The 15104-nt window shown below is 42.4% G+C and overlaps 1 protein-coding gene across 4 annotated transcripts in view; it reads right to left on the reverse strand.

Moving 5' to 3' along the window:
- MAP4K4 (mitogen-activated protein kinase kinase kinase kinase 4) overlaps positions 1 to 14813 on the reverse strand; it is a 132910-nt gene extending 118097 nt beyond the window's left edge. For 3 of the 4 annotated variants that reach the window (XM_083735429.1, XM_083735428.1, XM_083735427.1), the window contains exons 1-2: positions 13880 to 14524; positions 13225 to 13290 (exon numbers count right to left, since the gene is read on the reverse strand). In XM_083735429.1, coding sequence (XP_083591555.1) covers positions 13225 to 13290; positions 13880 to 13936 — 123 coding nt within the window. In that variant the 5' untranslated portion in view covers positions 13937 to 14524. Of the gene's footprint in view, positions 1 to 13224; positions 13291 to 13879; positions 14525 to 14547 lie in introns of those variants that run through there. The other variant, XM_083735426.1, reaches the window with a different exon arrangement.
- Between the last annotated feature and the right edge of the window lie 291 nt (positions 14814 to 15104).

Genomic DNA, 15104 nt, shown 5'->3' on the forward strand with positions numbered 1-15104 from the left:
GCAAATGGGACTACACACAAAATACACTAGCCTAACACATTGAGTTTTATTAGTAATTTATGAAACACGAGTCTAGCCTGGAAGAAAAGTTCTAGAATTCTTCCTGGGTCTAGTCACCTAGAAGCAATGCTTACTTGCCAAAAGGAACTAGCCAAGTGGTCATTTACAAGCCTGGCTGCATACACAAAAGGTACAATAAATAAATGTAAGCGAGCTGAGCAACTCCTCTGAGAAAAGGACAGGATATAGAGATACAACTGAGATATAAACAGACAGCGAGACTTGTCTCCCAGCCACTCCCACTCTCTTTCCCACGCATTCCCCAAGTGACTTACCAGATGGCGTAATATGGAATGCATAGGTAGAAGCTGCATCTTGTATTTTATTTTGAAAACATCAAGAACTCTACTTCCCAGCACTAAGTTACTGCTTGATAAAACTGCCCAATGACACTGTTCTCTGAATGGCTTTGGAGCTCATAAAGGGATAAACACAATTCAAATACATCTCAACATAAGAGAACAATTTCCAGCATACAGGAGAGAATAAAAACAGATAGAGAGTGGTTAGAACACTTTAGAAAATATTTTTATATTTAATGTCTCAAAAAATAAGGGTGCCCTCACCTGTTGACTATAAAACAAGCCTCTCAGGGAACGGCGTTCCACAAACAGGGTACCACTATGAAAAGGCCACCTCCCCGGCAACCATTTGTTTCACTTCACTTGGAGGCATCAGGAACAGAACCTCTTTACATGATTTCATGTAATAACAATGCTAGGAAATTGAAGAACAGGGCTGAAATCTATTGCCACGCTCAAAATGTTTACCCATAGCTACCCAAGAGCAACTGCCTCCCAGTGTTAGAAACTCAGGTGTACAGTGATACCTTGGTTCTCGAACTTAATTCATTACAGGAGTCCATTCGACTCCCAAAACTGTTCAAAAACCAAGGCGTGGCTTCTAATTGGCTGCACGATCTTCCTGCACTCAATCAGAAACCGTGGGAAGCCGTGTCGGACGTTCGGCTTCCAAAAAATGTTCGCAAACTGGAACACTTACTTCCAGGTTTGCGGCTTTTGGGAGCCGATTTGTTCGGGGACCAAGGTACCACTGTATAAGTTAGGCACCAAATGGCTCCTTAAACCAGAAAGAAAAGAAAAAAAGACTCACTCTAGAGTCCTACCACAGATTTCTTCCAGAAAAGAATATTATTTGAACCCTTTTTCCAGATTTTGTGGTATTTTACTGCTTTAGATTTTAATCTGTTTTGTTTTACATGTTAATACATCATGAGCAATTGTGGTAAGGCAGGAAAAAATATGAAATTTAAAAGCATTCTTTAAATGATATGCTTTTGAAATGCTGAAGTTATACAAAGTATTGCTCTTTTTGAAAAAAAGTACTTCTGCAGTGAACAAAAAGAAATTGTATAAACCATGATTTTAAAAGACAGGTAGGTTTGATTAAAGTATGCAGTAGCATGGTCCTTCAAGCATCAGAAAAGGAGGGAGTGAATTGTGAAAAGTTAACAGATTTAAGACTAAGTATTTATATATGAGCCAATATAAATATTTACTTCCATCTAAAATGATGTCGCTATTGAGCAGATTTTAGTTTAAAAGAAGGCAAAGGCATGGTAGAGTTAAAGTTTATCTAGGAAATAAATATATGGAAGCTTATCATGAGCTAGGAAAAATATTCTAACTGCCAAGCACCCATCATCCTGTTTGTTCAATATAATCCTAAGCGTGTTTACTCAAAAGAAGTTGTACTGAGTTCAATTGGGCTTATCCTAAGTAAGTATGCATAGATTTACAGCCTTTAGCAGTCAGGTAAACTCTCCGCACAGGGGTTTGCACAACTCTGAAGAGAAGATTTAAAAAATCAAGTCACCTTTTGCTAATCACTGCAATTTAATCTAGATCAGGTATCCCCAAACTCAGCCCTCCAGATGTTTTGGGACTGCAACTCCCATCATCCCTAGCTAACAGGACCAGTGGTCAGGGATGATGGGAAATGTAGTCCCAAAACATCTGGAGGGCAGAGTTTGGGGGTGCCTGATCCAGATCCTACATCTATGCACAGGCACCAAGTTAAGATTCAAAAACTGAAAAAGGAAAAAACAATCTTGCTCCTAGGATGATGCAGACATGCTTTTTACCATACACACCAATTCTGGGACATTTTCTGCATCTTCTACCCCACAAGTATACAATTTTTTAGGTTTCATTCACTTAAGCATTTTTTAAAAAAAAATATATTCTCCCTAACATAGAAGGAAGAAACTCTTGTGATTTAATGTTGAACTGTTGTATACTAGGATGTGCCCAAAGTAGCCAAAAAGATTTGCAAGTTAATGAGCAGACATTTCAGTGCCGTTCTTGTTCTAGCACCCATCTTCAAAATGTTAAAAGTACTGTACAGTAAATAACACAGCATTGCAATTGTCTTTAGAGGATCACAGAGAACTGCAATTAAGCTTTGTAGTCTTGAAGAAATGCATTGCATCATCAGACCTCTCAAGGGGTTTGCTGAGATTACGACAACAAGAATGTGTCAACCCCTCTGTAATCAAAGGCAGCATTTCCATTACTTTATTGACACAGTCACACCTGGGCTTTTAACAACTTAGCTCCCAAACATTTTGGTTTCCGAATGCCGCAAACCCGGAAGTGACTATTCCGATTTGCGAACTATTTTTGGAAGCCAAACATCCAATGTGGCTTCTGCGACTTCCAAGCTTCCTGCAGCCAATTAGAAGCCGCACTTTGGTTTCCGAATGTTTTGGAAGTCAAACGGACTTCCAGAACAGATTCAATCCGACTTCCAAGGTATGACTGTACATACATCTCAGGAATATATATTCCTATATTACAGACTAGTAAGTATATGAATAGGTAAAAGGTAAAGGCAAAGGTCTCACATAAATAAATATGTGACACTTTTTGGGTCCATTTTGAAAGGATGCAGATTAAAAATATCACAATCAGGATTTTTTGGCTTCTGAAAAGTCAAGACTGATTCCATGGTTGATTGGGGGTGGAGGCAAACACTAAAAAAAAGTATGACTGAGCGTAAAATCTACTGTATGGAAAATGTGCTCTTTCACTGTACTATGACCCTTCTCTAATTCTAAAAGTGAAATCAACATGAGTATTACACAAACACAGTGATCTTTTTAAGGATTCCATCCATATAATGGACCAGTTTGGACATTTCATCCCTGGCTTAATAAACCACAGTGTCTTGCCTGCATCTTCCAAAGCAACTATTCTATTCTGAACTTAAAAATGGAAAGCACAATGCTGGTGGTCAACAAAAGAGGTGTAAAGACTCTCTCAATGCAAATCTTTTAAAATGTAGTATAAACACTGACAATTGGGAAACTCAGGCCTGCAAGTGCTCCAATTGGAGAACAGCCTTTACCCAAAGGTGTTGCGGACTTTGAAGACGCTTGGAACTCAGAACGAAAGGGAGAAATGTGCTAAGAGGAAGGAACGCTTGGCAAAGCCTCACTGTGATCAACTCACATCAAGAAGCCTATTTCCCCACTGCGGAAGGATGTGTGGGTCCAGAATTGGCTTCCACAGTCACTTACGGACTCACTGTTAAAACCGTGTTCAGGGAGACAATCTTACTCGCCTACAAGTGATCACCAAAGAAAGAAGAAAGAAGACATCTCCCACTCTCCTTCATGCCTTCGTTTCAGGATTTCAGCCGTGGTCTTTTCAAACAACACTTTTCCATTATTCCTGAATTGGGTGGTTGTGGTTCAATTGTGGTTGTGAACTGTGGTTCCCTCACCGGAATCAACACCAATATTAAAACCACAGTTTCCCTGTTCTGAACATAAGAGAAACTATGGTTTAAGGAGACCAGGATCAAAGCACCCAAGTGAGTAGAGAGGAAAACAAAAGCACAGCACTCATTCAGAGCTAAATGAACTAGGGTTAGTGAAGCTAGGAATATTAAGTCTTGCCCAACAAAACCATACCTATCACCATTAGAACCTCAGACTTATAAAATATAACACTATAAGATGCAGAAAGAACACACAGGAAATCTACTTTCTATATTGGTTTGTTATGGATATATAAGTTTTCATTTCAGGATTCTATCATTCTTTCCTGACATGATGACCACCCGCGACTGAAGAGTAACAAATAGTTTCTGAGATTTTTCAAGTAGGAAGTGGGTTCCCAGCTGGTTTTCTTTCTGAAACCTTACAAGCATGGATATGAAACCATCTACAAAACAGAAGCAGCCACCATCTATTATTTTTTGGACCCAAAACTTCAACTGCCACTTCACTCATCACACATGACCACATCATGTACCACACATGGGGACTCTTGAACAGTATGCAGCAGCAGGCTGCTTGTCCATGCAGTAAATCATCATTTATTTTTAAATACATTTTAATGAGATGGGTGAACTGGGCTATTTAAGCATCAGCAAGCAAACAGTTGTCAGGTGCTCCACAGGTAGCTTCCTGGGCTTACAGGAAGTCCAGCTGAGGATGCTATGGGTTTCTCACGAAAACCTTCTAAAACACCAGTTTCTCAGCTTGCAAGACCAGGCAAATTACACCACAATTAATAAAGCTTGCAACCTGCAGCCTCCTTTGTTTGTACAGCAATCAGGTGATTAAAAAGCCAGAGCTTCTATTTTTATTCACCATTGTAATACCACTATGCCATGTTTTGTGCAAAAGGCCCTGAGCTTGTTACCACTGAAGTTAGTCCAGCGAAAAGTGGCATTTACAATCCAGTGGTCATCCATGTACCTGGGTGCCCTTCTCAAGTTCCCCTGCCCTTAGAGAAGAGGTGGATTTAATAGGGAACTTTTCTCAGCCCGAGAACCAAGTCCCTTTGGGCAACCTGTCAGGAGCCAGGGCCAGTAGTGGACAAGGCCAAAGGGAGAAGTGGGAAGATTTTGAACTTACATAGAGTAGGCTAGTTTCTCCGCACACTCGCTCATCCTTCTCTGTCCTTCAACCAGGCCAGCAAGAGAGAATATCAGGGCATACTCCAAAAATGCAAAAAGAAGCAGCAGCAAGAATATTCATCGCAAAGTATTGGAAGACACAAGATCTACCCACCAAGGAAGAATGGCAGATGAAGGTGATGGGTTACATGAAATTGGCGGAAATGACTGGCAGAATCCGAGACCAGGGAGAAGAATTGGTAGAAGGTTGGAAGAAGTTCAAAGACTATTTACAGAAACATTGCAAAATTAAGGAATGTTAGAAGGATGCTGGAATGAAGTTATGTGGTTTTAGCAGGAATGTTATAAAGGAGTATGTAAAAATGGGTTGTCAACAGGTGAAAATGCAAAGTTACAACATATTAAGATAAATGATTAAGATAAAAACAAAGATGGAAAGGAACTAGAATACAAAAAAGGGAGGTGTGAGGAGGTCAAGGAAACAAGTAAATGAAAGATAAGCTATGGAAAAATTGATTTGTTTTTAATTTCTTTTATTTATTTTCAGTTTTCTGTAATTTTTTGTTTTATTACTTTTTTCTTATGTTTGTAATTTTTTGAAATCTTAATAAATATTATTATAAAAAAAAAATAAAAAACAGAAATGCAAAAAGAAGAGTGCAAAGCAGGGGCCAGTGAGGAGTGTGGCAGAGAGAAATAGAGGGGGGGCCTGGAGGGGAGGTAGGTAATAGGTAAAGGACCCCTGGACGGTTAAGTCCAGTCACAGGCTACTATGGGGTTGTAGCGCTCATCTCGCTTTCAGGCCGAGGGAGCCGGCGTTTTTCCACAGACCGCTTTCCCAGTCATGTGGCCAGCATGAATGACTAAACCACTTCTGGCACAAAGGAACACCATGATGGAAACCAGAGCACGGAAACCAGAGCACACGGAAACCTTCCGTGTTTACCTTCCCGCCGCAGCGGTATCTATTTATCTACTTGCACTGGCATGCTTTCGAACTGCTAGGTTGGCAGGAGCTGGGACAATGGGAGCTCACCCTGTTGCAGGGATTCAACCTTCCAATCGGCAAGCCCAAGAGGCTCAGTGGTTTAGACCACAGCACCACCTTTGGGAGGGGAGGTATCCCAACCCACAGGCCTGAGATACCCCACCACCGCCATGACTGACACACCTCTGCAACCCCCCTCCTCAAAATATTCTCATGGCATGTATACTAACAGTCTTTGCATGGTGCCTAAACAGTATTTTATTCTTTTCATGCCTTCCAGCTGAATTCTGCTTAAGAGGTTTGCTGCATTCTTGCTTGCTGTGTCCCCTCCTGCTGCCTTAAAGTGGTCTTTGCTCTCTTTGCCGCCACTGGATTCATTCTGATTATTTTTCATCTTATTTAATTAAGCCACTTTGATAACAGATAGTGGGAAAGTGGGCATTTTGCATGTGCTTTTAAATAACACCTGAAGCAACATTTCAGAATAACACGCCAAGGAACATGTTAGCTTACACCACACTTGACTTGCTACCCCCACAATGTTCAGCTTGAAGCTCCATACTGCAACCCCGGAAGGAGGAAATCTGATAAAACCCAAGGTGCAAGTTTTATTAGCTGCATTTGATGTCCTAGCATTCTGTTGTGAATGGATACAAAACTGTTTGCCTACTGAAAATTCCACTTAGCCATTTTTCATCCTGCGTTTGTATTTTTCCTATGCTCCATTCACCACCACAAGGCATATTTTTTTACTTAACACTAAGTACTTTTCTATTACTTCTTCCTTCCGTTTCCTGAATTAGAAGACTCCAAAGCCTAAGCTCCCACAGTCTGCGCTAAGGTAGCAATCTCTGAACTGAAGGATAGAAGTGTACTTAGTGGGCTCCATTTGGTTAACGTACTCTTAACCAGTTACATTAGAATAATTTTCACAAAACACCTTAATAAGCCCTAGCTTCTCTGTATCTCATTCACATTGTTTTGAAGCATACAGGAAGAAGCTATATTGCTTTTATTATGTGTTATGTGTTTAAAGTATCAACTGTAGCCCACTCTTCATTGTGAAGAACAGGTCACAAAGCCGCAAAAACATTAAAACGTAATCTTAACAAAACAAAACACAAAACAATGACAAAACATTGCAAATATTTTTATCGCAGCAGATTTAACACAGTAGCAAACCATCCAGAAGGCCAGGGCAAATATACAGGTCTGCAGCTAGTGACAAAAGTCAATGCCAGCTTTATTTTGGAGAGAAGGGAACTTCATAAATGGGAGGCTTCTACTGAGAATATATTATAGGATCATAGAACTGTAGAATTGGAAGGAACCATGAGTGTCATTCTAGTCCACTCCCTGCAATACAGGATTCTTTTGCCCAACACGGAACTAGAACCCATGACCCCTGAGATTAGGAGTCTCATGCTCTACTGACTGAGCTATCTATTGCAGGTCTTTGTGGCATTCATTTAGCTGTTCATTTAGAGAAAAGGATGGGGGAAATAAAATAAAATATAATAATAGTAATGATGATGGTGGTGGTGTCATCTCATATGCACATGTATACAAACTATGCAGAAGTAATCCACCCCCCCCCAAAAAAAATAATAATCAAGTAGTACAGAGCCAAATTCTTAAGAGAAAGTATAAAGCACAGTGCATACTTTTGAGAAACTGGTCTGGCTTATTTCCCAAGAGCAAGTGACCTCACCAATAATGGCTCACAAGTAAAGAATAGGATTTCTTTCCCATGTTCAGCAAAATGATGTGAAGTCACAAATGACTCTCTCTTTTTACTACAGGGACACAAAGGATAAAGTAGTTATTCGGCAATGGCCAAGGCTTCCTTAAACCATATTTACTGAAGTAACAATGGATTTATCTTGGCGAGGGAAATTATTTTCACAGGCCTCAGATTATTTTCACATCAGCATGTAAGCCATCCCCTATTACATCACTCTGGTATGGGCCAGAACTTAGGCAATATGCATAATTTACATGTAGCTTTGGAAAGCTGAAATATGAATCAAACAAAAGATGCCTTCACTATGAATTAATACTCACAAGGCTTCTAGAAAGCAGCAGTCATGAGAACCTAGGAGAGTCATCCCTGATTCAAACGGCACATTTCCTGTTATAGCTCAAACCTAACATGCCAATTACTTTCTAATCATTAGCGTGTGCTGGGGTCTCTGAACGCACATGAGAAATATTTACAGCAGCTGGTTTTTGGAATGACACATTTTCTCTGTAGGGCTCGATTTTTATTTCCGCGCTTTAAAAGAGAGCGCGCAATCAATCATCGTTTCCTCAATTGTCTTTTTGCAGAGCACGCCTTGCCTTCATTGTCAAACTATTCCCTCCAAATTTATAGCTACTGAAGCAAACACACACATACCCCCACTAGCTCAGAGTACTTGATTTGTTACTCACCCAAAATAAATTGAGCCTAACTCACAAAGGAAGAATTAGAATCTCTCCAGTGTACACCAGAGGTGCAGTTTGATGCTCATCTATACCAAACAGAAAAGTTTAAGTGCTACCACAATTCCATTCACCCTTTGGGTATGAAAGTGCTAAGCAGCATACAACCACAGAAGGGCCAACTTTTTTTAATCTTGCTGAAAAGTTGCACCAGGGTGGCAGTGGACAGGGAGCAGGCAACTGGGAGCAGGGGAGGCTCAGGAACTGCCAAGAGATTTTAGGCAATTCAAAAGAAGCTCTTCATGCTTGTAAACATGATGGCTGCATTCAGACATAGGGTTTATTGTGTTAGCTTTCTTGGTTATAAAGCTAGCACATCCATCCCTGTTTCTCACGTTGCTTCTACACCTCAGCAACTGCCGAGTTATGGAACCGTGGCTTCTTGATCAACATAGTGTCATGTCACCTGCAATTTTAAATGGCAGGAAAGAACTGTGTGCTGGGATCCTGCCCCAAATTTCATCACACAAGCACACTGGAAAATTGCAATCCAAATGGTTTTCCGAATGAATGGTTGTTGTTTTTCCTGTGAAAAACATGGAAATGAGCACAAAACTTCCACTAGATTTCCAGAAGTGGCTTGACGTAGCCTTTATGGGCAGATAGTTGTCAAGTGTCCTCTGCCTCTCAATGAAACCAAAAACCTCAAACACAGGAACGGGCAATGGCACAATACAGAACACCTCTTAGGGTCGTGGAAAGGGCCACACTGAGATATATGATGAAGAGAGGAGAAAACAGTAGTCAGCTGATGGTTTTTGTGGCCATCAGGCATCAAAAGGACAGAGTATAATGTTCTTACATGTGCCCCAGTAGATTGCTAGTACTTTTTCATTTTATAATTGCAATTAACGAATTAATGTCCCGCCAAGAATGAATCATTCTGCTATAAAACACTTCACAGAGTTGAACAAAACACAGAAGTTCATGTAGCCTTTTATGCACGAATGTGCATTCAGCCCACACAAATAAGCACAGATTTTTTAGACTGTTGTGATTCATAAGCAAACTAACAAGTAGGGTCAAGGTATTCTACACCAGAGGTACTTGCACTGCTTAAGCCGTTGGCAATAGTTTTGTCAAGCACAGTTAGGCGCCTATAATCTTATTTAAAGGTACTCCATAGAGAATTGCTAAGCTGGCGTTGCATTGTTCACAAATTTCATTCCCATATTGGTGATTGCAAAATTCAGATTCTACTTTATTGTCTTGGAGCACTTCAATAGAGAGTTTTTTAGCAAAAGAGGCAGATAGAAACAAACAAACCACACAACCACAGGCAATGTCTATACCAAGTCCAAATCATTTAGCTAATTTTATACAGCTAATTTCGTACTACCATCCAGTGCTAATTCAACTTGCCCAGCATTAGAACAAAATAGATGTGAAACAGCCTATTGTCTCTTAAGGATCAGGCAGACTACACAATATAAACACAGGAAAGAACATGCACACAACAGAACATTTCAGCTCCTCATTCTCCAATAAGAGAATGAACACCAGTGGGCAAGTCTGTACATGCCATTTAGCTGACAATCAGTTGACCTCAACTCAGGGAAGAGGGGTTCCTCTTTGACATTCTAACAATACCCTGCTTTCTAGACAAATTTTATCTTATCCCAAATAGCTTTATTCATTGTACTTCTGCCAGACATACCTACTTGCTGCACAAAAGACGTCAAACTTCTGTGGGAGGTTCACAACTACTGCTTTCCTTTAAACTCTAAATGTTCTATTTTTTAAATAGCTTTGAAACAACAACATTTTGCTTGCTTAACCCAGAGGGTTGTTGGGACAGCAATGTAATCTGTTATTTCATTTTCATGCTCATTTTAAAAAATACTCTCTAAGTGTCTCTCCCCACCCCCGCCAAGACACATTTGTAAACAGATGTGAGGGCTGGTGCATCTTTGGCCCTCCAGAAGCTACTGACTACAACTCCCATCATTCTTGGCCATGCTGGCTGAGGCTGATGGGATTTGAAAAACATCTGGAGGGCCACAGATTCTCCTATTTATGTGTACCAATAAACTGCGTACTAGTGTATCTCTTTGACGTCAACAATGACGTCAACAATGACATCAATGGCTGGCCTTGAACATCTCATACACATGCCTTAGCATGAATTGACACACATACTTTTAAAGATTTACTACATAGCTTCCTTTGCCAATATCTGTGGAGAAGTTCCTATAAAAGAGAAAACCTTAGACCTTAACACCAACTATTTGCACATGGTTGCTTCACTTCTTTCATATCTTAGGGCAATAGCCAATCTACCACAGCTAATTGATGCTAAGAAGACAGTTGGACATATTCATGGACAACGGCTTTTAAAAATAACTTTTAAGTTTCCTATACATAAGAATACTTAAGCTATTGTGCAGTCCCAACAAACCAGGAAGCAAAAAATTATACACAATATAATTAAGACGAAACAAAGAAAGGCACCTTTAATATTCTTCTGATTTTCATGCATAGTTCAATGCATAAGAAGTTGTAGTTGCTTCACTATGTCCCCAATTTTCAACTCAACTGATATTTATCATATCAAGGTCCCAGAATTGAAATTATCAGTAGCACAGCAACTGCAGTGTCAAACAGAGATCTGAGCATACCCTGAAAGATTCAAGTACAGGTTTACTGCCAGCTAAATTCTGTAAGAATCAATCAATTTGGTCACAGGGCTTTAACTCCAAGGACTGGTCCCAAAGACAGCTTTGTAATACAACTTCATCTTGAAGTTGCTTGTTATCTTAGGATCTCTTATCAGTTATTCAACTATTAACGAAATTCCATCACTTTGGATATTGTCCAGTTCCCAAACCTGAGCAGTGACTGGATAGGTAAGAAGAATCGCCACCCATGCAGCCAAATGGGTATTTTTTGCCATACCAAAAAAAAAAAAAAAGGAACAGGATGTTGCATCACATAATGTCTTTGAAGCAAAAGTGGCACATGCACATTTGGGCTTACAGCACTTTGATTCTATGTGTGTATGCAACTTACCAAAACATCGTTATCTCTAGTAGAGGTATTCCACAATCACATTTCTCTCCATTGTATATACTGGCAATACACTACTGGCAACAACGAAGCCCTCTGTTTACATGATGTAGTCAGCCACCTTTTGTAAATATTATGGGACCCCGGAGTGATTACCTACTGTTTTCATTCCACACTGGAATGGCACCCAAGCAAAAAATAAATAAATAGTAAAACTATAATCAGTCAGCCTATAGTCAACTCATAAAACATTTTATTTAGCTCAAAGCATTGTCAAATTAATTGACTTATTTTCTACTCGTTTTATTTACAAGAGATTCTAAACTCACACAACTGAACTCCCTTCTAGGGGTAGCAGGAAGAGGACACACCCAATGTGATATATAAGCTTCACAAGCAAAGAAATTGCAGGGGAAAATATCATTATGAAATAGTTTCAAAGGGTCAGCCATAAATCAGCCTCAAACTTAGACATGTTTTAAAGTCGTTTTAACATTGCATAGGACTAACTCCTTTTGTTTACAGCAAGATCAAAGCTACTTCATATCACTACTGCTCATCCAGCCAACAATCTTCTTACAAAATACAGCTTGTAGATCATTGTAAAACAAAAGAGAAATACCAAGGACACCACACATCAAAAGAAGGCGATTCCCATGTTGGAACCAGCATGTAAACAAAGAATGGGGAAACTGTGGCCCTCTAGATGCATCCCTGGCCATTTATCACACTGGACTGGGGCTGATGGGAGTTGCCAAGTCCACCAATATCTGTAAGGCACAGGTCCCCCATTATGGACATACAAAGACACATACTCTATACTTTTTTCACTGAATGTACACAAGATGGGGACCCACGACTGGTCATGTACTGAAACTCTATTGTAATAAGGAGCCTCTATTGTGATAAGTTGGATAACAGGCTTATTAGACTTGGGTGCACACCAAACAAGAAGCAAACCTCTTCCTATCTTTTCTTACAAACCTTCCTTAGGCTTGGCCATCCTTTACTCATGTAAAATGTACAATGAAAAACTTAGTCATATGGGTGACTAAACATTACACAGCCATGAAATCTCAATATTGGTTTCCTTTATATAACAGACTTTGGGGGGAGGGGGGGCTGTTATCTTCCCTTGACACCTAGCCATTGAAAACAGCAACATCTCTCAGTATCCTCTGTATGTGTGCACTTCTCCCCAAATCATTTGCTCGTCAAACAGGTTATTCTATGAATTCTGATCTTCTGCTCTCCAGACATACAATAACATTCCCTGCTCTTTTTACCCTGATTCACCCCACCCCTTTACATCCACACCCTCTTACTGAGTTAAAAGACACTGGAGGTAATGTGATGCCAGTCTCCACATCTTAACACGCCTTGGAAGGATCCATAACAAAGAAAGCTAGTGACATTCTCCCCACCAAAAAAAGCTATCTATTTTCAATAAAGGCAGGAACACCCCCAATTTCCCCACCATCACATATCAGCATACTGACAGGGCGGACTGAATAAACAAGACTGGATGGTTGTGAAGGAGAATACAAGATTTAAAAGCTTCTTGGATCCTAATTTTGGGGCAGCAACAAGCTAACTCAGTGGGTTCTTCAGACCCCAAAAGGGTCATTGAGGGAGTAAACAGCAGAGCTTGACAGCTGTGTCACAAAGCCACCAGAGATTTACTTCCCCTTAACTTTTGTTTGCAAAGCAGGGTGGCCAGCCAGCATCAAGGCTGTGCAAGAGAAAAATGTGCATGTATTATGATTTTTAAAGGAAATGAAATTCTTGACACAAACCTTATAAACTTGGCCATAGGTGCCATTTCCAACCACTTCCACCAGCTCAAAAATCCCAGCAGGGTCCTACACAATAAAGGTGTGGAGAAGGGAGGTGGGGAGGAAGATAAGAGGGGAAAAGCAGGGTTATATAGATAAGAAATCACCATCGGCGCACCCACCCGCCCCCCAAAAACGCCACTGTCTGGAGGGGATTGTTTGGCTGTACAGCTGTTGCGCCCTGATTTTCCACGCACATGCCAATACATGCAAACAAAGGAAAGCAGCCCAAGACTGAACTCATCTCTCTCTCTCTCTCCCCTCCCCATAAGCTCTGAGGAACAAAACGGGGCGATGACAAACCAGCCAGCCGGCCGAAGGGCCCCTTCTCAGCCGCAGCAAGCAACCGCGACCACCCCCCCTTGCAAACCCCGGAGCTTCTTTTCCCCAGCAACGCGACCCCCAACTCTCCCTCCCTACCCCCCACCCCGCTTTTCTCCCCCAACCCAGCTGCGAACAACAAAAGCCACGCCAGGGGAGACGTCTCCCGCTTTGTGTGGCCAGCGGGAGGCAGAAAAGACGAGCGGGGCGAGGGAACGAGGGGTCGCCTGCCGCGCCCCCCTTAGCCAGCCAGCCAGTCCCCCACCCAAGCCAGCCCACCTCCAGCCGCACTCACCCGTAAGGAGGAGAGGTCTATCTCCCCCAGACTTTTCGCAGGAGAGTCGTTCGCCATTTTCCCCGTCGCTTCTATTAAATAATTCCTCTTTCTTTCTATTAACAAAAGACGGCAAGCACTGCTAGCACGCCAGGGTGAAGGAGAGGAAAAAGCGCCGCCCCTTCCTTCCTATCCCCCCCCTCACCCAAAACCCCCAATCTCTCTCTCTCTCTCTTTCTCCTTCCCCCCCCCCTCCCTCTCTTCCTTCACTCCAGGATAAAACTCTTCTTCATTGGAGGAGGGATGGAGGGCGAGATGTGGGAGGAGGCAGCTCGGGTCCGCTTAGCTTTCCTTCCCAAGGAGGCTGGCGGAGGGGTTGTCGGTTCAATTGTGGCCGTCGTCGTTTTATTAAAAAAGGAGATTCCCCCCCTTTCAGCCTCTGGTGCGCGCGAAGGTCGGCTTTTTACGCCATGGTCGAGGAACCAGATGCGCCTCTCCTCGCGCGCGCGCGCGCTCCCTCCTCCTCAGCCAGCCACATCCAACATAGCGAGCCGGGAGCCGGCGGTGGGAAGGGAGGAAGGAAGGAAAAGAGGAGGAGGAGGAGGGCAAGGAGGAGGAGGAGGAGGAGCAGCAGCAGCAGCCCCGCTTCCTCGAGCGCGCGCACACAGAAGGGCTTGCCACCAACCCACCCAAAGGCGCACGCGAACAATAAAAAGCGCCACCCGGACGCAGTTGCTTCCTCTGCCTTTCTCCTCCTGCTGCCGCCGCCGCCGGAGCGCAAAAAAATGGGCACCGGGCGCCCCGGCGGGGAGAGCTTCCTCCGTGAGGCTTTGGAGGGAGGGAGACAAAGCGAGCCGAAGAGGTGTGGGAAAGGGATGCAAAAAAAAAAAAATAGACTCCGCGGAGCCCGAGGACGCCAAGCGGCGCCCCTTCTCTCCCTTTCCCCCAACAGGAAAACCCAGCGGAAACGCAAACGCGCACCAAAGCACTTCTGGGTAAATTAGGGAGGAACGGCTGCGAGGAGGAGGGGGTGGCAGTCGTCTGTTGCTCTCAGTCAAAGTCTGTCTGGGCCGGGGGGGGGGGGATCTTTGTTCGAGCGAATATATCAATATGCGAGCAGGGGCGTGGCAGGGAACAATAGATTTGTTTTAAAGAAAAAGCTCCGCTCAAGTCAGGCGCCGAGCTGGGCCCTCGCCTCCCAGGAAAGAGCCAAAATATGTTTCCACACATCAGCCCTCCAGAACAA

This window comes from Podarcis gaigeae (assembly GCF_964106915.1).
Source record: "Podarcis gaigeae genome assembly, chromosome: 4".
NCBI classification, from domain to species: Eukaryota; Metazoa; Chordata; class Lepidosauria; order Squamata; family Lacertidae; genus Podarcis; species Podarcis gaigeae.